General features: G+C 26.8%; 2 protein-coding genes across 2 annotated transcripts in view; both read right to left on the minus strand.

The window, feature by feature from the left end:
• Positions 1 to 25,426, minus strand: part of LOC136977015 (NECAP-like protein CG9132) — a 30,004-nt gene extending 4,578 nt beyond the window's left edge. The window contains exon 1 of the mRNA XM_067272433.1: positions 25,310 to 25,426. Coding sequence (XP_067128534.1) covers positions 25,310 to 25,392 — 83 coding nt within the window. The 5' untranslated portion in view covers positions 25,393 to 25,426. The remainder of the gene's footprint in view (positions 1 to 25,309) is intronic.
• Sas-4 (spindle assembly abnormal 4) lies at positions 197 to 3,200 on the minus strand. Its single transcript, XM_067272422.1, has one exon. The coding sequence runs from the start codon at positions 3,062 to 3,064 to the stop codon at positions 221 to 223; it is 2,844 nt and encodes a 947-aa protein (XP_067128523.1). The 5' UTR covers positions 3,065 to 3,200; the 3' UTR covers positions 197 to 220.
• Positions 25,427 to 26,370: the final 944 nt, after the last annotated feature.

The following is a 26,370-nucleotide window of genomic DNA, read 5'->3' on the forward strand; positions in this document are numbered from 1 at the left end:
TCTTTTAGAAAAGCTTAAAGAATTATAACGTCTTCACACATTTTTACTCTGTGTAATTTTGTTCCACAACAATGAAAACAATAAAAATTACATAAATAAGAAATTCTTTTATTTACAAAATTCAAAACAACTTTACAACAAAGAAAGGTAATTGTAAAAATCTCTCTGATTTTGAAGTATTCAAATCGTAACAAACTTTAATATAATTCCAAAGTTAAAGTTATAAACGTGGTAATTCTATATCTAATATAACATCGCCGTCTTTCCCTTTAACTCTCATCCGACCGTTAGCATATCTAGTTTCTTGTCTTCCGTCGGCATACAGTATTTTAACAGTTCCGTCCGGATACTCTCGTTTCGTAAATTCGTTTGTTCTTACTTCGATTTCGCCGTTCGGGAAGCAAACGGTTTCTGTTCCGTTTGGATCGATTCCGACGACGGTTCCGTCGGACGTGATGCTCTCTTCGGAACCGTCGGGATATAAAGTAAACTGAGAATCTCCAAAGGCCACTGTTTTAACCCCGTTTACGTGGTGAGTTTCGATCTGTCCGTTTGCAAATTCTATAATTTGTAGTCCGTCCCGATAGATTGTCTGCGCGGTGCCCGTTTCGGCATAATAATATATAATTTTCCCATCTGGCAAAATTTGTTTCCGGTCGCCGTTATAAAAGTTTATGGTTGTCGTCAAATTATCTGCACTGATACGTTTCTTCGTTCCGCTCGGATATAAGTATTCTCTATCTCCGTTACTGTACACATTTTCTATTTTATCTGGATGAGAGATTTTCACAAAATTCTCCTTCTCCATTAATGTATCTAAATGGGAAACTGCCTCATAATTATGTTTATCTACGAGCGGATCGGTATTAAATCGCACTTTGAGATTTTTCTTTGGTAAGTTTTGTTTTGTTTTGGAATTCTCCGACAAATTTTCATCATGATCCGAAGGGATTTTAGAGAGAATTGTTTCCTTTTCTGTGCCGTCAGTCTTAGCTCCACCGTAATTATTTTCTTTCTCGTTGTCGGCCTTATTTTCCTCGATCTGCTTCTTAGCTGGCTTTTTCGCATGATTAATCACTTCGGTTCTATGTACTGGTTGCGACTGATTAGTATTAATAATCTCCTTCTTTACTTGCTGCTTTTTTTTCTGATTTTCTTTCAACAGAGCCAGCAACTCTACTCTTTGGGATTCCAGTTGTTTGAGCGAAATTTTTAAGCTATCTCTCTCTTTTTCGGTAACGGCCAATTTATTTTGCAATCGGCGACAATCTAACGACCACTTATTTTCTTGCTTTTTAATATCGTTTTGCAATGTCTCTATTTGCTGCCGAAGCATTGAAATGATCTCCCTCTCTTTCTTATCTGGATGATCCTTTTTCAGTTTCTGATATCTTTCAAAATTCTGCCTCTCTCTTCTTAGTTGTTTCCTTCCTTCGTCAAGTTCGTCTTGCATTTTTTTCTCCATTTCTTTTTTAAACTGTTCGAAATCTTTTTTTTCTTTTTGTAACTGTTTTACCGTTTCTTCACGCTGCTTGCTTAGTGAAATTAAGAGTGCATTTTCTTTTTTAAATACTTCTATTTCTTCTTCCAATTCTTTACTTTTCTTTTGAAGATGATACCTTTCAGCCAACAAAACTTCATTAGTAGTGTCTGTAGAATATTGTTGTGCTGTTTTATTATTTTCTGCTATTTGCTCATCATTTATTTTGCAGTCAATCAACTTATCACTTAATATATCATTTTCTTCATTAAAAACCGAAGAATTTGGACAGTCGTCACCGACAGAATCATCGGCACAAAGCGTAGAATTAAACATGTTCTCAGAATCTTCAAAATGAACGCTTCCTTTCCAACTACTTTCGTCATTAAACGATTTATCTTCGTCGTCAGATTCGGCCGATAATCTGTCTTCGTTATTCTCATTCTGCCGTACATTTAGAGAACAGCTTGTCTGAGAGCTGTTTTCAATATCATTTTCTTCATTTATTACACTTAGAGCATTTGTGTTGTCATCATCAATTTGTTTTAAATCATCTACATTTTGTTGTAAAAACTGATGCCTATTTTTAACCGAATTAAGCAATTTTTCAAGCTGTGCTGTTTGCAAAACAAGGTTTTCTTCTAGATTTTCAATTCCATTTTCTTTATTATCTTGAGATTTTGTTCTCTCTTTTGGTGGTGACTGATATCGTTTTGCCACGTAAGCCAACAATGACGACTCGCTCGTAAACGAGATATTGTGAGCAGCCTCTTCTAGCATTTCAAATTCTGCCAATTCAACAGATTCTTTTTGATGTTCTTTCTTTAATTTCTCACAATCTCTGATAAAAGAATCCTGCTGTGTGATTTCTTTTAAATCCATTTGTTTAAGTGGGAAATATTCTTGACGATCCAATGCAGTATTTGAATCACTTTGGTCTCCGTGCGAAGTTACGGTGTCGTGTTTTTCGATCACAATTGACAGAAGATCATTTTTCTTAACTTCTTTCTTCAGTTTTAATTTACTAATTAATTGCTTTGGTGGTTTCTTTACTAATTTTGGAGGCATCTTAATATTATATTTCTTCAAACCGCTTCCCTTTTTTAGGAACGGTCTTTTCATCGGTTTAGGCTTTTTTCCAGTGGGAATATCCCTATCTTTCGACAGCTGTTTTTCAAGTAATTCTTCAAAAGATTTTTCGTCTGAATATTCCGATCGAATGGGTCTATCATCATGGTCGATACGTACAACCGATTCTGCTTCCTTCTGTAAGAATTGACTTTCTTTTGATTTATGAGCATTTTCAACTCTAGTTACAGATATAGGCATAGGATTATTCTGAACATTTATGGTGTTTATAGTATTTACATTGGCACTACCATCATTCATCTGTTTTTTCTTCCATATAGCACCAATATGTTCTTGTTGTTCGTGTAGTTTCTGCCACTGAAGTTTTTGTATGGAACGTAAACGTTCCTGCTGCTCTTCCTGCCATTTCTTCAACTTATTAAATCTTTCTAGTAAATGGTTGTGAACGTGCACCGCTTCTAAAGCCTTTAACGGTTGAGGTTCGGCAGAATCCATTATTTCCGTTTCTCATCATCTAGGTCATTTTTCAAATCGTTTAGTTCATTATAGGGTTCTGAATATATTTAAATACACCTGAAAAAAATATTTTCATTAATGTATCTCATTGATAAATTATCTTTAAAAAAAAAATCAACAGATTAATAATTAATTTTAAAAATAATATATTTGTAATATATCTTTTGTTTGTTTATTTAATAAAATGTTTTCAGTCACATTCGGGGGGGTCTGTCAGGTTACAAAATCAAATGTCTGCAGCGTGTTTGATTTTGTATCAGCTTAACCCAACAGACCCCCAAATGTGGCCAAAAACATTTGTTTATTTAACAGTTACTGCTGGAAAGGTGCAAATTTTCTTTAAAAAATGGTAAAACAATAGTTTGAATTTACATTTGAGGAGCTTAATGCATTTGTTGTTAGAAACGATGGTGAATGACATTTTAAAATTTTCGTTTGCCCGAGGACGACGAACGTAAGTTCGCCAAAAGCTCTAGCGAAAATAAAAAACCGTTAAACAAACACAGAGTGTGGTGTTATTTCCTTTTATTTAAAATTAAGAAAATTTATTGCAACTGGAATTCAAATAAATATATTCAATAAAAACTGAAGTTGTTAGTGAACTAATAGTTTTATATAAAAAGTTGTTACAAAATATATCATGTCAACCAAATCTCTAATAATGATTTGATCCAAAACAAAGTATTTGGTGAAATCAGTTTAAGTTTTGCAAGCATATTTAAATTACATATAACCTAGGAAAAAACTACTACTACTACTACTACCACCTATTTAATTTTTTTCCTGTGAGAATCTGTCAAATCAAAAATTTTTAAATAACAAAAAAATAATAATGTAACAATCTTTAAAGTCAATAGTCTTAGACAAATGAATTCCATAAAGATTCTCTGAATTAGACTCATTTGCTAAATGAACAAACTGCAAAAATAGAAACTGACTTTCATTCTCTGTGAATAAAACAGATTTAAAATCAGTTGTGTCATCCGATATAACCATACTGGAAGATAATGAAGCAAAATTTGTATTAAAAAAAAAGTCAAGTGTTATCAAACTCGTTTTACATTATTATAGAGAGTTTATTAAATCATTCAATAAAATGCATAGAGTCTGGAGCAAGTAAATAAGAACGAGAATAAAAAATCTGTTATACTTGAACATACGTTACATAACTTACAACATAGTAAATTTCGAATAATATTTGTAGAATTTTGTATGCGGTTTCTGATGTCAGAATACAAGACAATTTCGTAAAAACAGAATTAATTCTTTAAATATTAATTTGTTGGAGTTTAAAAACAATTTCTATATTAGGTTTTTATCAGAAGCCATACAAAATTAAACTCTGATGATTTTTAACAAACTTTCTGTAATATTTATAAATGCTTAAGAGCATCAGCACTCTTAATTAAATACTACTGTCGGCACACGTACGGCAACGAAGGCAGAAAATTATTTCTATTTGGCAACAGTCGTGGCACCTACCGGTAAGAGATACTTAAACCATTATTTCAAATCATAAGCGCAGACACACACAATACATTAATTATAACTATATATTTTATTCTTACAAAAGCCAAATTTCCATCGACAGACACTCCACACGGAAACTTTGATCTGAACAGCAAAACATCTGATAATTAACCAAACGTGATAATGTTGGATAATGCACACAGTCTTTACTAAAGTACCAATCTTTTGTGTTACTGATTTATAGAATGAATAAATTCAATAAATAGGAGATACTTTATTTTTCGGGTTAATTGCTATTAATTAGAAAACAGGAGTAAAGTGTAATTACTATTTGCAAAGAAAATCAATCGAATTCGTTAAATTCTTTTCAAAACACTTAACACGCTTCGAAAATGTACTGTACAAAGCGTGGGGATTTTGACACTCGATATCACCGTACATTTGGCGGGAAGTGGAAAGAAACGTTTCCTCTCATTATTATTTTCGTTCTTACTATAAATAAACTGTTTTAATTCGTCTCTCGATAAAATTTATAAGAGAAAGTTGTCGAGAAAAGTAAACTTGCCTAAATCACCGGACGGAATTTTACCCATCTCGATGCCTCATTACTTCTTTACGTACCGCCTAACGAATTATCCATCGTCCCGTTTTCCTAAACGACCTTCCAAACGGATAAATATTCTTATTTAAATACAAAATATTATTATGTACGACAAATATCACTATTTTCTGCCACGGAATTTTTTTCGAATTTAAACGCGTGACGTCACCGAGTGCGGGATTACTCTTCTGACAAATTTGAATTTTCGATTTTCCACCGTGCCGCGAATTAGTCGTGTTTTCTCGTCGTTTCCGATTTATTTAAAACGAAAATGACTGAAGAGTCGAGTAATACGCGAGTTATTAAGTAAAATAATCTGTAATTCGTTAGTTCGTTTTGAATTATTCGTTTACTTTGATGTAATGAAAGCCAACGTGTTAGGCCTAATTGTGGGAAAAAAATGCGCCAAGTTTACTGTAAACAATGTCAATTTCACCGCTTGATGACGTGAAATTGATTTGTTATTGTTTTAAATATTTAAAACGTGTTAATTGAAGATTATGTTAAAATTTATTCGAAGAAAACAATTTTACAATGCCAAATTTCTATCCAAATCAACAGCTATAACAGAATTTATGTAAATTAATTAATTAAAAGTTTTAATTATAAACAATAATTTATACTGATAAAAGAACTGATTTAAATTTTATGTAAATTTGGAAATGACACGCCGCTAATAATTTCCACCGTTCGCATTTTCTAGCATTTCCTATTGGGATTTGTCTTTAAATTAATGTACAGTTAATTAAATCTAAGTTTATCAACATTAATTTAAGAAATTACATCTATGATGTATAAATAAATTTTCTAAACGGTGACTACGTTCTTACATTTCCAAATATTGCTGACTTGTTTCTGCCAATATTATGACATGTTAGTATGATTAAACTATTTTCGTTGTGTGCGACATTTTCTCTAATTTTTTTTCCTAACGCTACTATTTTTATACACAATAAAATGTGATTTTTTAGTGAGGAGCTATTGATTTCTAATTAAGTAAATTATATGCTTCAAAAATGTTCACGAAGTATTCAAAAAGCTTTTAATATATACTTGTGTCTTCCACTATGATGAAATTTATATTGCAATTACTTTACTACCAATATACTTTCGTACCAATTAAAGTTTCTAATGACTGAAAATTTGCTTATAAAATTAACGGTTTAAAAGTACGGTCTTCGGTGCCTGTGGGAAGAGGAAAAGTACACACCGACGACCGTAAGTTTTTAAAATAAATATGTAATATTTAATCAACGTTATGTATACAACTGTGATATTTAACTATTTCATTCGAGCACGTGTGCAAATAAAATTTTTAATGAAATATTTGGAAAAAATATGTTTATGAAAATATTATAATTGGAAACGAATTAGTATATTTAATTTGAAGAGGATGCTAACTGAGAATTGGAAATGAATTATTTTAAAATAATTGTGTATTGTGTTATAAAATATTTCAAAATTATAAAATTTGGTGAAACGAGTTTAGTTAGTTCAATAATATATTTAAGAATTAATAAATTATCTATATTGATGATTTATTAGATCACACTTGCTTAATTATCAAGAAAATTTTAAAACGATTGCAACATAATTTGCTGGTATTTATTCAAACATTATTCCAACTTCTACATCATAAATAAGCTTAAATTGAAGTTTTATAATTTTTCACTTCATACAAAATATGAATTCAATCAATAGATAGTTATTTCTCCTTTAAATTACTTTTATCATTTCAAATACTACTATAGCAATTAATTGTAGAGAGAAATAAATAAAATAATAAGTTTTGTTATTCATTATTAACGTTTACAATTTTTTTTTTTTTTTATGAAACTCATCACTACCTTCAAAATTAAGCTGTTTGCCATTCAATAATAATTAAAAATATGAAAGTTTTTTTATAACAAAATCTCATAACAGTACTTTGCTGTCATTTATATTCACATTCCAGTGACTGGAAACAAACAAAACATTTTCTTCAATCTCCCTGTCCACAAGGGAATTTCTTATGGTAGGACTCATTCAGATAATTTTATTTCCATGAAAGGGTCTGTCCCAGCTATTTAAATAGGACAAAATGGTCATTTTAGATTAAAAAAATCTAAAGGACAGAAGTGAAATAAAGGACAAATGGTCACTATAAGTATGGGGCATAGTATTAATTAGACATATTTTTAATAGTAACTCTAAAGCAACCAGAAACTACATTTATTTAATGTCTACCATGAATGCTGGTTAACAGAGTCTACTGTAATTTGATTTTAAACCCTCTGACAACAAATATAAAAAGGCAAATGTTAATGGTTCTAACATGTTATAAAATAAGATTTAAACTTTAATTTTAGAATAAGTTTTTTAAGAACAATAAAGCTTTCAATATAAAAAATTTATTATAATAAATAATATGCAAATAAATTTTAATCATGTATAGTGCAATTGTAAAGTCCCTCTGAAGTGGGCAGGAAAATGGGAGGAACTTCCAAGAACATTGATGATGATATTATTTTGTATAAAAAAGTCAAAATATAATAATGTAAAACAAGTTTGGAAACAGAGCTTATTAAATCATTCTAGAAAATGCACAGCAAAGTCTGGAGCAAGTAAATAAGAACGAGAATAAAAAATTTCTTATACTTGGACATATGTTAGATACATAACTTATTATTCAAAATTTACTGTATTATATTTGTAGAATTTTGTATGTAGTTTCTGATTATGGAAACTAAGATGATTTCATAAAAACAGAATAATTCTTTAAATATTAGTTTTGTTAAGGTTTAAAAACAATTTCTATGTTATGTTTTTTTTTTATCAGAAGCCACACAAAATTAAGCTTATATTCCTTCATTATACTCATTCACAGTATTTAACATGTTTCCAATATAGGCATTAATAATTAAGGAAGATTATTAACAATTCAATTTACAGGAATTTTAATTTTAGACTTCAGTCCATCTTTTAATTTTTACTCTCAAATACAAGTGCCAAATAATAAAGCTATCATTAATAATTATACAAATTAATAATTTAAATTTTCAAACTGAAGTAAAAATTTTTTAGGTTAGATCAAATCTTCGTAAATGATTTTAGCTGATACTATATTACATGATCAGATTGCCAAAATACATTTTGTAGCATGCTCCAAGAATAGTCTACAAAAACATACTTTAATAATAAAAAAAGTATTTGTATTATATAATAAAGGGTTAATCTAGAATTATGTAAGAGATTAATTTAATTAAAAAGGTCATTCTAGTCATTATTAAAAACAAAAATTTAATAATTTAACTTTCTCAAATAACTTGACCTATTTTAAGCTTTGTAATATTTTTGCAAAGTATACGATTTCACAATTCAGCTGTAATACATCTAATTGTAATCTGATGCAACACCCGCAAGTTCAGAACATAAAATAAATAAATTAAATAATTATTTAATTTATTTTACATTTAATTTTGGAAATGCCATCAAGCAGTTGATTTCCACTCCCCAGTACACAAGCCAAAAAAGAAGTTTAAAAAATACAAAAAAACAAGGGGGAAAAAATCAATTATTCTGTATTCAATTCTTTATTTCAATCTATATTAATAAAAATACCTTATGACATAAAATGTCATTTGTTTTTTAATTATAATTCAGGAAAATTTTAATATTTTCAGTTTAAAATTAAATTACAAAATTGAATTTACAAACTAAAAATATTTGTTTTATATACATAACAAAATATAAAATTTTGAATAAAACCAAATATATTTATTATAAATTATTATAAACAACCCTCAATCATTTGCTAGCTGCCTTAAAAGTTTTAGAAACTTTAAAAAGTTTCTGAATAAAAATGAATGAAGAAAGACCATTTTAAGTGTGTTTTGTCAAGTACAGTACTTTTGATTGAATAATAAGAGAATAAAAACAAATATCACAGTGATTAACCTGATTCTTAATTTTAGTTATATATATGATTTATATAAATCTATTTTGAAAAATTCTGTATATAATGTATCTAAAATATCATAATATATTAAGATAAAATAGCTTCCAAAGTACCTGTCACATTTTTCACCAACATAACTAACATGAAACACAATTTCATATATATATATATAGTATACTAAAATCTCATCAGAAATTAACTTTAGTTTCAGTGGTGTTGTTCACATTTTAAATAGTTACTTGTTTTTACTACATTCAAAAAATATTTTAGAATAATTTTTTCCATCCACAAGAAATAAAATGTCACTGAATTTATGTACTTTCACACATATTTAGAATATCTTCTTACTTATAAATATTAGTTATATGTTTAATAAGAAAGTTTGATTTTGGTATAGAATAAAATGTTATTCTGGTAGTATTTTGTAACATTATATTCATTCAAAATATAATATGGAGAAAGCAAAACAAGTTAACATATTTACTGTATAAATGATATTTGATATTTCCAATTTCACAATAAGTCACATTTACTTTGAATAATGGAAAATAGAAATTATTACTTGCAATATAAAAATTTATTTTTAATGTTTGTTAGAGGATATCAATTTTGGTTGAATGAAGATTAAATAGCATTAGTTTGTTTCATAGTAGCATGTATCAACTGTATAAAAAAAAATATATAAGTTTAGAAATCTGTTATAAACCACAAAAAGAAATGAATAATGTTTACTGCAGACACTGAAAATTGCCTCCTTTCAAATGAATTGATGATACTGCTTTCATTAAAATCTTAAAAAAAATTACTTTCTCCATAATGGGAAAACTAACAGTTTCTGTTGATTTAGGAATGAAATCTAAGATGAATTATAGATCAACCAATTTGATCCTTCTTCACACATGTAATCACAGATATACTCTCTTTGATAAATCGATTTTTATCAATCCAATGTTTCCTCAATTATAAATGTGAGAAGTAACTTTGGCTATGAAAGAATGAAACAAAGAAAGTACAGTAGAGCATTGATTATCCGACCCCCGATTAACCGACCGCGTTCTAGTTGGCAAATTCAAATGTCCGCTAGTGATGTGGCGCTACAATATTTGGTTATGTCTTGGCTACTTTATTATTATTTTTGTTAAATTTTTGCATGTTTTAGCTGGCAGCACTGGCTCGACCATGAAAGGGAGGCTAGTATTTAAACCAGGCCTAATACACTATACTAATAATGTATTTTTTCATACTTTTTGGTTATCTGACTTTTCAGTTATCCGACCAACCCCAGTCCCCAATTAAGTTGGATAATCGATGCTCTACTGTATATACCATAAAAATTACCTTTTGCTAGTATATCATTTTAGTAGAAATACAACTTGGATATTTACATATTAAATATTTGTATGAAAATTATTTCTATTTTATAAATTCTTATATCTCTAACTCAATCTGATGAATATTAGCTTATACTTGGATTTTAAGAGTTTGCATTATTGGTCTAATAGATACTATTGAAAGCAATGCATTCATTTCATTGTTACATTATTTCATCCCTTTCAAAATTATGAATCATTACACAGATCATGTCATCTTTATTAATAATTTAAAATAAAGACAATAAATTATATTATCTAGATTCCAAAATAAAGGTGGATTCTATAATTATATATTATACAAAAACTTTAGAACTCTGCCATTATTGAGCAATTTGCAGCAGTAATTCAACTGCATGTTAGATAACTATTGACAAATTAGGCAAAACGTTAAAAAGATTATTTTTCTGTTCCTACAACGTTTTTTCATGTTTTAAAACAGATGACAACCTCTAAGTAAATGTACCATATGAAGATATATAATCTTAAAAAAATTCATATACAAATTCATATAATTCACTAATATCAGATAATACTTAATGAAACATTAAACACCTTCCATCGCTGAGAAATGTTATTAAATAAACACACTAAAGTTTTCAGCCTCATGGAATAATTTATCCTCAGGTGTAATAAAGTTCCAACGTATATTAAAATTGAAACTATGGAATGTTTGCACATTATACATTCAAATTTAAAATGAAAATAATAGATAAATTAACAAATAAATAATAAAATAAAATAAAATAAAAATACATAAAGATGAATCAAAATATAAGGGCAGGTACAGACTAAGAATTTTTATTTTTTTTATTTTTCTTTTATGTAGAATTTCCATGCAGAAGTATATAAAAACAAAAATGGATCTCTACAGTAGTCCAAGATTACTATGGAAAAATAGAAGCCTTACAAAGGCTGCTACTTTTCCATAACTAAGGAGATTTAACTTGCATATATGCTTAAAATATTCGAAAATTTGAATACGTTCTGAAACAGTTGAATCTCAATAGTTAGAACCTGATGAAGACTGAGTTAACGGTCGAAAACGTTTGTTTTCAATTATTATTACTGGTTTTTAAAAGGTTGAGTGTGAATTATATGCTTAAAATATATTGTTTTATAAAAAGATGAAACAATCTAAAAACCAGTGTCTGAAAATTAAGCATGATCTTATGAAGGCAGGAAAAAACCCAGTAAATGATTATCACTCAATGGTAGCGAACCATATATGGCATTTACTGGCACAAAATGTCATCCATTACGCTTGTTCATTCAACTGGCATGATTTTGGTGTGATTTAGGACTAACTTAAAACTTCAGTGAATGACTGTAATAATCATTTACTGAATGAGTCACCCTATACATTTTTCAACATCATGCAAAATTATGATTCCAAATTAGATCAGATTTTAAATTTTGATTAAAAATATATATATAATTACAACTGTTTAAACTTGAAACAGACAAATATAGTTAAACTAGAATGTATCTGCTTCTCTCTGTATTTAAATATATGTTATATTTAACTTTTCAAATAAGAACATGAATAATTAATTGAATTTCTAACATTCTTCCATTTTAATCTTTTATCTATATATACTGTATTTACTCGTGTATAAAACAAGTTTTTATTCATTTTTCACTGCTTCAAAAACGTAGGTCGTCCTATATGCACGAGCAAAGGATTCTTTTCATTTTGCAATAATTTTTGCAAACTGTGTATTTGCAATTTTTACCAGATTCTCTCCTTCTGGTGTTTAAAAACAAAAGTATTTTATCTGGATCATTTGAATTGTTCTTGTGTATTGTCAGAAGTAAAGATGAATAGCAATAGGAAAAACAAAGCTTTTGAATTGAATTCCAAAATTACATGGGAACCCAATATAAGTTTTAATCCATACCCACGTGAAAACAGATTATTTGGAAATCAGAATTCAAAGAAACTCATAAGTGTAATCGACGAAGAGTGCATTAGACTTAATAACTGGCAAAAAAGGTTCCCGATCGTCCAGCATGAACAAATTATGTTGTCGATTTTACACGATTTTTCTTTAAAGTTTAAAATGCCAGTAATTTTTGCAGGACAATGTGTGCATTTGATATTTTATTTGTGATTAAACAAAATAAAATTAGAATTGTATTAATAAATCTAATTTTCTTTATTTTGATCTTTAAAGTCACACCTCGTCCTATATGCGAGGTCGTCTTATATGCGAGTAAACACTGTAATAAAATAATAAATCAAATAATCTATAGTTTTAAACTAGTTTTTGGGATAAGCAGGTTTAAATAGTTATGCATGTCAAGGTTAAAACTAGCAATTCATGAAGATTTTCTAATATTCTAATTAATATGTTCTAACATCCAATCCAAATCATTATTAAATTATTAGTTTAATATCGTCTGCAATGGATGAAAGTTATAGCAATGATCTATATGAATCAAATTATGACACTTTAAATATTTATTTGTATCAGATAATTAAATTTGAATACAATCATTTAATATTTCAGAGAGAACAATTAAAGGAAAATAAATAAATAAATAAATATATATATATAAATAACATCATTAATAATTACACATTATTAATAGTAGTGAAAAATAGCCTGATTAATTTAATTACAGCAATCATTTGATTTATTAAAGGAAAATATTTTTAATAGATAAAAATTACAACAGAATTTTGAAAAAAATTTTCAGACAATTAATATTAAAGTAAATGACACATGATACAAGAAATTTCATTAAAGAAACTAACGAGAGAGAGAATTTTAATATTAAAACATTTTGAATTTTTCATATTCAAAATATTACATGCATTTGAAATAACATTCATTTTAATGCATAAATAATAACTGTTTTATCTTCTGCTGTTCCTATAAAAAAATTTCATTCAAATATTTCTCTTCAAAATTGTATATGTATATCACATATACATATATGTAAATATATACATTGTATTATCCTTTATAATCTATTGATTTTACAAAATTCTGTACATCCTATAAAATGTGATATTTTTATTCTAATTATGTTAAACCTTCAATTTACGCTCTAGATTTCTAACCGTTTCAATATTACTGTATATACTTTGTACAAAAACAAAAAGTACACTTTATGGGGCAATCATTTGTCATCTTCCTTCATGTTTTATTAGTTTGGTCTATTCAAGTAAAGTCAAACTAAATTAAAAATACCAATAGAAACTGAAAATTGCAATCAGCCTTTTAATTTGATACTTTAAAAAAAAAAACATTTTATAAAAGTTTGCTGTCAAAATGTGTTTCACTATAAAATATCATCACCACTTCAAAGTAAATAAATTTAAGAAAATGTAATTTAATTGGATAACAAGCATATGCTGTATCCATTTTAAAAGCAAAAATTAAGTTGCAAAAATTAAGTAAAATTAGACTGTTTATAAACAGTTTAAATATCAATAAAATACAAAAAATTACTTAATTATTACATAAAAACAAGATTAATCTAAAATAAATTATTACTTTAGATTTACAAAGCATCTTTTGAAAAATTAAACAAAAATCAAATTGGCTTAAATATAATAAGAATTATTATTGAATTAATAAAATTTAATTTCAAATTATTACTTCTAGATAAATTTTCAATGGGAGAAATATTGTTATTGACAAATGAAATAACCAAAGACAGAAAATGCCAAATTACCCTAAAAGATGTAAATGATTCACTTTTGGAAACTGTCCAATACTGTATGAATTGAACTAATTTATTCCAAAACTTCAACAATTTTCAGTATTTACACTGGAATATACCCAATATTATTCAAGGAAATAGAAGGTGTTGAGGACTGAAATAACATGGAACTATTATTCAACCTTGCTAAGGACTGAATAGGTTGCCAGCCTCAGAGATGATGGCAATCCAAAAAGAAAAATATTCAAAAATGAAGTTTAAGTTTAGAAATATTTCTAAATATAAAAATTTTATTGTCTTAATCTGACAAATTACATAAATAACAGATTAATTAAACAAATATATGATGATAAAAATGAACAAGTACAGCATATGTTTATCAGTAAAAATGTCAGTACTAACAAAGAGAGGCTTAGAAATGTATTTCGTGAATTTTGATCAGCTTTCACATATTCTAGGGCACTACAGTACCTCCTGTAAAGCCCAGGTTCCATTTTTATTCAAGAAAATCACAATGACAGATTGCTTCAGGATTCAAGAAAGAGATCTTGGAGAAAAAAAAATTACATGGAAACTACTTATGTCCAAAAACTGAAGGTAATTTTTGCAAAAACCATTTTTTTATTATTTCAATCATAACTTCAAATACCTCAAATGCTTGATAGTTGGTAAGCAGTAATTGTAACTGTAGAAGGTATATCACTTACTCATGGATTCTATACTTGTATTTGTACCCAAGTTTGTGTTTTTTATTCGGTTATTTTTTATTTTTCTTCGCTCTAAACTAAGGGATTTTCAGATGAATAATTTTTTTACAAACAAGGAGTAATTAAGAAAGTAGTGAATTATTATATATAGTAAAACCTGTTCAAAATGGAAATCTGCCTAAGCAGGAAGAATTCTTCAGAATGCAGTGATTTTCTATATTAAAGAAAAAAACCTGTTCAAAATAGAAACCTGCCAAACTGGAAAAATATTCAGCACTGTGTGAGTCCAGTTTACACAGGTTTTATTGTACATTGTAATTCTCCTTACTCATTTACAATGCTTTCTAGCAAAATTTTATACATATACTGATGGGAATAGTTGTCATAAAAGCATGCAAAACAGTCTTTCTACATGCACAAAGAATATCTTCTTGCAGTTTCCATGGAGAATTAAAGAAATACGAATCTGACATGAAAAAATAATTATCAGATAAAAGTTTAAGTGCACTGTCTATCAGTATTAATAAAGGTTTTGATATTTATTTTTGTGTTTTATTCATCAAAACATTAATGCCAATAGACAGTGCTCTTAAACTTTCATCTGAGTCTTTCTACACCATGTACATTGAATACACTGGAATAAATGTAGAAATCATGCTGCAACCACACTTCCTGTTTGTGCTACCACTTAAACATGTCATTAACATTCAGAAAAGTACAGTTTTCTTTTTTTTTTTAAATTGTTAGGGGTACCAGGTACACAACAACAAATCATTAAAGATATGTGCCAATAACCGATTATATGCCAGTACATGAATTTTTTTTTTAGCATGTACTGTACAGTACTTGGTTGTGGAATACTTAATTTTTTTAAAAGAGCAAATTTTACACAGTTGACTCAGTGGCATACACTTGGGAGGTATGACTGTTACAGTTCACATAAGTATATAACTTGCATCCACAAAAGTACGTGCTCTGTCTGTCCATGTCAAGAATCAAATACAAGGCAAAACTTCTACGAAATTGTATTCCTTGTTTGTAAGTAAATTATTTGACTGAAATTAGCAAAAAATCATCATAGTTTATAGGGAAAAATAAAAAATAACCAAATTAAAAAATCTAGCAACAAGTTGTGTCACTTACCTGACCATTATGAGTTTTTATTAAAAAAACACTTATATCCACAAGTTTCTAGAGAAGGTTCATGTATTTTCCCATACTGTAGTTCCATCGTCATGCCACCATTAAGATATTGCAAGAACAACAGAACTGTAGAACTATAAATGATTGAAAATACTCAAGTTTAAATTTTTTCTAATGTAAAGAAAATAAGTGTTCTACTTTCATGGTGTGGAAATATCTTAAACTAATTAAAATTTAAAGCAAAATTCAGAAAACCTAAATCTTGTTTTTTAATTTTTTTTTGTTTATAAAAATAATTGGCAAAACTGGTTTCTATAATTTTACTAATATTCCACTGTTATTATCTATCAAGAAATATTTATAAATTACTGTTTAATTCATAAAGTAGTCCAAAATATTTACAGAATATCGTAGAATTAACTCTAATTCAAAGTTTTGGGATTTTTGCATAGTTTCTTCCACAAATTTGTATTTTCTAATTTATTTTCAGATGGACAGTTGTTTTCACTAATTAGTACTAATACAGTATAACACGAGAGAATGCTACCTTTGGAATATCCAGCTATATTTGAAAACCTTATTAAAAGTAAAGCCCATGTTTATCAAGAAATGATTAATTATAAGGGCATTGACTCTTATATTTTTCAAGTGGTAAAGTAGATGAATTTTAATCAATCAATAAATTGTCACAAAATATTTGTGTCCTTAAGATAAATGTAGAGCCATCACAAACCCTATCTGCAAGTAATCATTTTGTATAGACTTGTGTGTCTAATGATAGCAAATTATTTATCTAACTAGATGAATGGCTGGTTCCCCATTCTCTTCTTAAATTTTCATCATGTGGAAATGAATGTAACTGGAATAGTTGAATACATGGGCAATCTTTATGCATCATGTTTTCTTGTATATTGCATACAGCTTCAAACTACTTATAAAGAACTCTCTGGACATTACGGCAGCCAACCACTGCACAATATCTACCAGAACTGATTTTATAAGGCATGTTACCAACAAAAAACTAAAAATTGCAGACCTACACTAATGACTAGCAGTATCTTAATGGCTGCCGAGACATATGCCCTTGTGTGACAGAATTCATTTTAAAATTTTAAGTAGTATTTCATTATATATAAAAAATGTAGGCACACTATTAAATATACTTAAAATCTCTGTTATCTAATCCCAACAGATTTAAGCATATATATTTTTTTCCTGCAAAACATTTAATGTTTAATTTTAGCAAGATAATGTTAACCAATATGCAGACAACAAAATAACTAGTCAGAATTTTCTATCAGAATTAAAAGATACAAGTATTCAATAATTAGATAAACATCTTTCATGCGAAAGATATTTTAACCAAAAAAAAATATTTCTTTTAATTTTAGATGAGTTGTATTTTTTCTTGTTTTACAAGACAAAAAAAAATATAGTTCAGTAAAAATGAATGATGATCTGAAGTAGATTTGTATCATAACATGAAATAAATATTCTAAAATTACCCCCTAATCACTTTAAAATATTTTTAAAATTTGGGGAATTTTGAAAATATTTTGTTCAAGTAATAATTTTATAAACATTCTAAAAATAGACTCGAGTTCTTATGAAACTCACAAAACTTGGATTATAATAAATAAATAAAATCAAATCACTATTTAGTTCAGCTGCCAACACTTATTAAAAAAACATTTTTGATCAAGTATCTTATCTTGAGCATAAAACAATTTATTTAAACATTTAGAATGTTGATTTTACACATTTTAAAAATTAAATTCTGAAAATATTTAATATCAAAAAATAATTTTGTTACACTTCAACATAATCTTTCACATAACTGAATTTTTTAAAATTAATGTAAGATTATTGAGTTCTCTCTCAAAAATTATCAAAATTTTAATAAAATTAATAAGCACACTGCCACAAGTATTATCAAATTTTTATAAAAAAATTCATTTATTATGAATTTTCTTACTTGCGGATCTTTAAAGTAAGTTTCTAAACTGTTTCTCAAATGCAGTTATCATCTTATAATTTTAATTATTATAAAATCTTGTTCAAAAAGATTGTTATAAGTTCTAAGAGTGATGTATTTTATACTATTTTTTCACTTTGTGTTTTCAGGAGTCCCATTTTTTTTTAATGTAGGGATAGTAATATCATTCTTAATAGCATTACTTATTTCTTTCAGTGCTAAAATAGTTATAAATGGCACAAAGAATTTTTTTACCTCTAGATAAATAAATTTTATTTACAGATCTTTTAAAGAAATCTTTACTTTAAAAATCAAAAATAATCCTGTTTATACAAATCTCTTATGTACTATGAAAATGCATTAAAAAGTTAAAATTTACTGAAATTATTTTTTATTTTTATTTTGAAAAAACTGAGAAGACAAATATAATTAATTAACAACAAAATTCATTTATCTAGTCAAAGATTAAACTTCTAAGAAATAATATAATCCTAATACAATTGGATGCATAGTAATTTATCATTTAAATTATACGATTGATTGATTTTCCAATCCCAAATGAACTTCCATTAATTAAAGGAAATATCTTTATGATTTGATTCTAATTAATTTGTATTTTTTATCAGAAAAATTAGCTATTTTAAATTAGAGTATTATTAATGACGATGAAATTATATTTAAAAAAAAAAAATTACAGTATTTTAATGAAATATAAAGTGAGACTGAAAAATAAATTATAAAAATCTGAAAAGGCTTATTTGATGATGTACTATTAACAATAGTAATAAAATTTATTGAGAGATGACAATTTATAAATTATTACTGAATTTGTTTTTTAAAATATTTTGTTAATGAATATCATCATATTTTTATTCCAAACAATAAATGAAATATTAATTAATACACCAAAGCACAAATATTAGACATTGGGCAATTAGTCATGCTTAGGTCAGCTTTGAATTTGTCTTCTGGAAATTCAATAGTCTTTGAAATATAAAAGGAGGCTAGCTTAAGATTGCTTTTGGTATTTATATTTCTTCTTGTATTTCATATACAATATGAATAGGGATAACCTGCTGCTAGTCAAATCACCAAAACTTGATATTTTAAATTTGGTGAGAAATTTTGCAGATTGTTTTGCCAAAAGATAATTATATATTTCTCAAGAGCTATGCACTCCAGTATTCTACCTTCCTGGCATTATTAGTTTGCCATAAATCCAATTTAGTAACAAAATAATACCCCATGCTTAATACTATGTTCAATGCATGTGCACCAGTGTTTTTATTTATAACAAATGCTGGCATGACATGCTATAAGCACTGGTATTTCCAGTTTTAAAAATACTGTATGATTAAAAAGTGAAAGCTATAAACAGGAATGAATCACAAACCATGAAGAACCTTTAAAACCCAGTAACACAATTTAATGAAAACATCTGGTCAAAACTTTGGGTAAGGTTGAAAACATTCGTTAGATGTTTTCATTAAATTGTGTTAGTGGGTTTTAAAAGTTCTTGATGGTTTGTGAAAACTATAAAATGATAATAATGCAAAATCAAACAACTATTACTCCTGTATAGAAGTCTTAGGTGATATTTCAATTTTTAAAATTACCTAGAAAGTTTAAAATGGAATTTAATATTTATTACTAACAAGTAAGTTGTTTTAGACTTTCTCTCCAAATGTATATAGTGTTGTAAAAATTAAAACAAAGGCAGTTTTTACTAACAGCAGCTTGATAGATGAGTGTTAGTGTCGGAAGGAAGAACAAAAGAATAGTAATAGACCCATAAAATGATTAGTGGAACAATAGAATGTACAATCATCCCAACAATAAGTAAGATGATGGGCATCAGTGCAGTATATGTTGGATGTACTGTACTTCCTGATATCTCAATCAGAGGCTCACCAAGCATAAAGATGACATTACAAGAGAAGGGAATGCTACAGTTTGGTCTACAACTGCTACAACTGCTGCCATCATAGCCTTTCTCTCCCACCTGTTTACGTTACTCGAGATAATGATAGAATATATATTTTATATTTAGGACACCAATTCTATTTTTGGCAACATTGTTTAATTTTCAGTGATGGCAGATATGTCTAGCTCAACATCATTTATTGTACAACAAAGTTGCCAGTTGTGGCATAATTATTAATTTTAACATAATTTTAAACATCATCTCATAGAATAAATTTATTTGCCATATTCCATAACCCACCCCTCAAAACTTCACTAGGATCTAGTGACAGATTTAAAGTGTTAAAGTTTTGAGAAGTGTGTTATACATTACCATTAAGCCCAGTTGAGGTTAAAAGAACTTGCCATTATCCAATTTTAACAAAGTTGGTCCTCCTCTAAGAAAATTTAACTTTTAAGTTGACATTTAGCCGTTAGTGTCAGAAAAAAAAAGCTACACTGAAATAAATTGTAATGCTTCTAAGAAGGAAGCATTCATGCTTCATTGTTATACTAAAACATATATTAGAGCTACATTGAAATAATTGTAATTATAGAGTTCATTATTACATTAAAATACATAAATGCTTTCAACTCGAAAGTTGGATGTTTTAAATCCTTCTGGTCATTATCTAGAGGAAAAAAAAAAATCCTATTGTACAAGACCATTGAAAAATGGAGTATCTAGCATTAAGGTTAATTGAAATCTCTTTGGTTATGTACTTTGTCTCCAGCAAATAATGACAAAAACTTAATGCTTTCTCTATGAGAAAATATTTTCAAAAAATTCTTGAAAACTGAATCAAGTAGGTTTCTAATGCAAAAAAATGATTTTATCTTCTTCTGTTTTTGAAAATTTTTCCATAGAAAAAGCACTAAATTTTTACTGACATCTGAATGGAGATCACATACATAGCCAAAGAGGTTACAATCAATCTTAATAGCTAAATATTCCAATTTTTTAATCTCTGTACAACATTATGCTTTTTTCTATACATAATGACCTCATGGATTTATGACTTAAAATTTGACTAAAACTTTTTGACCTGAATTAACCAAAAAGGCTAGAAATCCTATGATTTTTCACATTATACTCTATATGAATATTACTAGATTTTTATATACAGGTGGTGACTTTTCTTTATAATAAGCTGGGCATGCACTGTTTATTATTAATATGCTTAATATTTAGTTTTATTTAAATATATCTAATCCCAAAAAATACTTAAAACCAGTACACAAAAAAAATTTTGATAACTGAGGTGTCAGGCTATTTTGTGAATGTTAGCTGTGCAATGAAACAGTTAAAAGAATATAAAAAAAATCTATTAAATAAATTTATAATTAAATTGAAATATGTTTTTGAAATTATTTCAGATTTAGAAAACAATACTCTGTAACTGTACTTAACTTTAAATAAAGGAAAAAATTATATATATAGATGTATTTTAAAATTAAGTTAAATACAATTTTTATATATATTTTGGCATGAATATTAATGCTATAAAAAACTTCTTTCAAGATAAAACTGTAGTATGTATATTTTAACAAATGTATACTTCTCATTTATTCAAATTATTTGAAAAAGTAATTGCAAATTCAAACTATATTTACCTCCAAGGCTTGTGTAATTTTATACAAGAACACTATATATTCTATAAGAATACACTGTAAGAACACTATAGTATTCCTACAGTGTCTAGAAGATCAATAACTACATGTCAGAATGGTTAGCTAAGCTATTCATATGCTGTTGGAGAGAAACAGTTGATGTATATATATAACATAAGATAATTTTGTATGTAATTTTGATTAGGGAAAAAAACAGAAATTAAATATTGATCCTATTAAAGAAATTAATGTAGAAAAAAAAAGTGCTACTGATGAATAAAGATTTTAAGAAGGAAAAAAAAAAATGTGTAATTTTAATAGAAATATATTTTCATTTTACTTATTTCAGTTTATATCTATGATCACACAATTTTTTTTTCATTAATTAATTTCAAAAATAAAATGTTACATTTTTGTCATATTTTGAAAGAATGATTTATATTAAAAAATAAATAAATATTCAGTAATCATTTATATCCAGAAAACAAATATGTGATATCACCATCAAACAAATCCTTTCTATGGAAGACATTTGACTTACCTGAACTATGCCTAAGACATGCAGTTATTGATCTTCTGTGCTCTTCTCCTATGTTGCATCTTAAATACTGTAAACTGCAGTTCCATTTTCTTTTTTATGTTTAGAAAATAGAACTACACAAGTTTTAGAAAATGAACACATTAAGTAATTTACAAAATAAAATGTTACAAAGTAAATTGATGACTTTCAGGATCATTCAAATATATAAATTCTGAAAGCAATAATATTGATTTGAATTGAAAACAAGAACATATTTGACTTAGTTATATTTTTCTTCTTTTTTTGCAATGTAACTTCCAAATCTATTTCTTAAAAACCATAATAAAGTCAAAGCAGCTTAAATAATTTTTTCAAGTAATAAATGTATATCTACTACAAATTCTATTTTTTTTTTTTTTTTTTAAATCAAGACAAAAATTTTGAAAATCAAATAATGTATGCTATACTTAAACATTAAATGATTTTAAAAAGATAACAAAGTTTGTTAATTTATTATGCTATTTTCAAAATTATTATTGGAAATAATTTTATATGGAATTAGAAAAATTAACCCTGCAAAAAAATTTCCTAAAGCTAAAAAATAAAAGTTAAAATTTATTATACACAGGGTGGGCCAATGAAAACAAAATGGCAGAGTTTTTGGATAGTTGGATTTGTATTTAAGCAAATTGCTCGGACAGGTCGATTTTATTCTCGAAGGGGACATCTTGGAAATCATGCAAGGAAAAAAAAATTGATCATAAAATTAAGGCTGATAATGTGTTATTTGTTATCTCTGCTGTTTCATTTTCGTTGGCCTACCCTGTATTACTAACGTAATTTGTATTATAAATATTTGGATTTGTATATAAAAGCTTCAATTATGTTATTCATGTTATCAATAAATATATTAATTGTAACAATAAGAACAAAATGAGCTAATAAATACAAAAATAACTATTATTTTGCTATGGTATAAATTTTAAAAAGAAATTGTTGATTTTTATTTATTTATTTTTCTATTAAAAAAAAAACAGAACAATTTGGAAGATAAAAAGAAAAATATTTACATATTCTTTGTCCTATTTATTTCTCAAAATTAACCTTATTCAGGACAATATAAGCTTTGCAATTACATATTGACAGACATGTTTACTATTAAATAATTCTATAGGGCCTATAACAAATTTTCATTAATATTACTGGCATGTCTGACACATTTCAAGTGTATGTTGATTGCATAAAATAATACTCTAGTCATATAATGCACTAAATGTCATTTATGATAATGATCTTTTTATTATAATATGTATGCAAAGTAAAAAATTATATGTATAATTGATCAATGTTCAACTATCATTTCAAAAAATATACTTCATGACATTAATATAAGTCATAATGTCTTAAATATCGTAGCAATATTTAAGACATTAATATAATTTAAAATCTTTAAAATTGTTAATTTGTAATTTATTTAGACTAGAAAAATCCAATATGATTTATTTTGAATGTTGATATTGATTTTGAAAATTTGATGATTTCTAGCAGTTGATTATTTGTTTTACATAGTTGAATATAGTATACATTATTTATTTATTATATCAACTGTTTCTAATATAAAGGAAAGTTTCTGCAATTAATTTCAAGTTATTAAATTTTACACAACTGTATTTTTAGAGATTTTAAGATATATCTTCAAAATTGTAAAATGAAACAGTAAAAATATTTTATTGGGTATTCAATATTTAGTATATTGAAAGTTAAGTTATATTCTTTAATACTCCTTTTGCCTTATAACAGGACTTATGTTTAAAAATGAAAAGCTGTTCAACTTATTAAGAAATATAAAAATTTGTACTCTTTTTGTATATTGATAGAATTTTAGATATTAATAACTATGAATTTATCTTTGAAGTTATTGTCATGTTATTTGTTTTAGTGACTATTTTTATATTTTGATGTTTATAGAAATTTTAATATTTTCATTCATTTTTTTTTGTTTGTTAGACATCATTTTCTTAATGTTTTATTCCTTTTTATATAACTTTTTAATATCTCTTTTCTACTATAATTTTCTCTGATAAAATCTTAACATTGTTTATTTGAATTCCATAACAATTTCTTTGTTTTTTTAACATTTTATTTCTGAAAACTTGATTATTTTAGCTTTTTAGGAGTTATTCAAATTTAATATCATAATTATGAGTTCATTATTTGTTCAACTTATACTTTTAAGAAACTTGAAGTTTTTAATTTAAAATATTTTTATTCAATATTATGTAATAATTAAATTAAACCAAATGCTGTAATAAAACAATATATTATACTAAATTTATTCACCTGTATTATTTATTATTATTCTTTAAAGACATGTACTAAAGGAAAATACATGTTATATTTCACTTTCATTAAGGAAAAAATATATCTGATACAATTATGTTACATCGTATCAGCTTAAGTATTAAACTAACTTATCATTAAAAAAAATCTTTCTACATAATATTCTTATTACCAAAAAATAAAATTTTAAACCAAAAACAGCTACTTTAGATTATTATTAAATAAGATAATAAATCTGTACATCTTCCTTTACATCAACAATACCAATTATTACGAGTCGATTTCCCTTCATATTTCCTTATTTATTCAGGCAATCAGAAAGAAAATTCATAATAAAATTTCTTCATAAAATTATAAATCAACCTTTATTCTTTTGCATGTATAGCATGTAATCAAGCATTTTATGTTAATAATTTTTAGCAATTTTAAATCAAGATATTGGTATTATATTATTATTATTATACTACTATTAATTAGCTTGGAGAGAAAAACCTGGCTACACCCCTAATTCATTATTTGACAAAAGCAAGCATACTACATAACAATACAGGAGTCTATTTTAGTAATGTTTAATATATTTTATTTGTAAAAATGTTATATTGTGATGATTAAATTTAAAAAATGTTTAACTCAATCATCTTAACTTTCATGTAATGTAATTTTTAAGAGAAAATTCTAATTACGTCAATTTCTTAATGTATTTTAAAAAGGAACCTATCAAATTTTAAAAGATATTGAGTATTTTAAGGGAAATTTTTATCAATTTTCTGAAAACACCCTCTTCCTTCTTAAGGGTGAAACTGACTAGTGAAATTGACATTTATCAGATACACTGTTTTATTTCTATTAATACTCGCCTCTAAGTATTATCACGTTACAGTTACGACTTACACATTAAAAACAGCAAGTATACCTGTATCCTCGACTTGTAGATCTCGGTGGTATTCTATAAACAAACACTTCTTGTTTAACTAGCAAAATCCTTTCGTACTCCATATTGTCTTGTCAACTCCGAAAGACGATAATTCCCTCTAATGGCCAATAACGGAATTCTTATATAAAATATGAAAATAATATAACATCATTAAAATAATTATTATTATTAACGTTTTAAAAATTATTTTAATTAATAAATTAAATTTTAAAAAATTTTTATAAAACAATTAAATTGATTAATAAATCTTATTTTAAACGTCACTAATTGGTTTCCATAATTAAACTTTTTACTACGGCTAAAACTTTTATTATTTTTATTTTATTAATTTTAATTATTATTGAAAATGTATTAATTGTTTATTATTATATTTTATTAATCGTTCGATTAATAGCGATAGAACATTTTGAAACAAATTTTAAACGCTAATTCAGACATTTTTACAAAAACATTCAAATGTCGACTGTACGTTATTAATTATAAAAGTGTTTAAATATATTAATTTTCTCCAGAAAAACGACTACAATCTGGAAATTTTAATAATTTATGTTTATCAAATTTGTTTATAATACTAGCCTGTCGATCTGGAAGATCCGAGTTCGAATCTCAATTGATCCGGATTTGTCGGTCCCGTTTCTTACTATCTGCTCATTATAAGTTCGGGCATAATGAAAACATCTTCTTCATGTCCTCGGAGCAGAAAGATTGAAAAATAAAAACAGAATATCAATTTTTAGATACAGTTTATCTGTATTATTGAAATCGTTTATTCGGTCGGCCGAATAACCGAAATGGTACGGGCATTTTAGACCATCGTTCTGGGTGATCCGGGATCGAATCCGACCGGAAAACCCCAAGAATTTTTTACGGGCGGTCTGTCTTAGATATGTCGGATTCCGTCCCTCATCACTCGACTCTTCAGCCTAGCCAAATCCATGATGGGCAGGTAAAAAGCCCTCTTAGTGCCCGTGGGATAGAAAGAGTCAAATTAAAAATGTCCACAGGGCAAAAAGCCAAAAAAAGAAGATAAAAATAACCTG

Source organism: Centruroides vittatus, unplaced genomic scaffold (assembly GCF_030686945.1).
Source record: "Centruroides vittatus isolate TY-2023 unplaced genomic scaffold, ASM3068694v2 contig_439, whole genome shotgun sequence".
Taxonomy (NCBI): Eukaryota; Metazoa; Arthropoda; class Arachnida; order Scorpiones; family Buthidae; genus Centruroides; species Centruroides vittatus.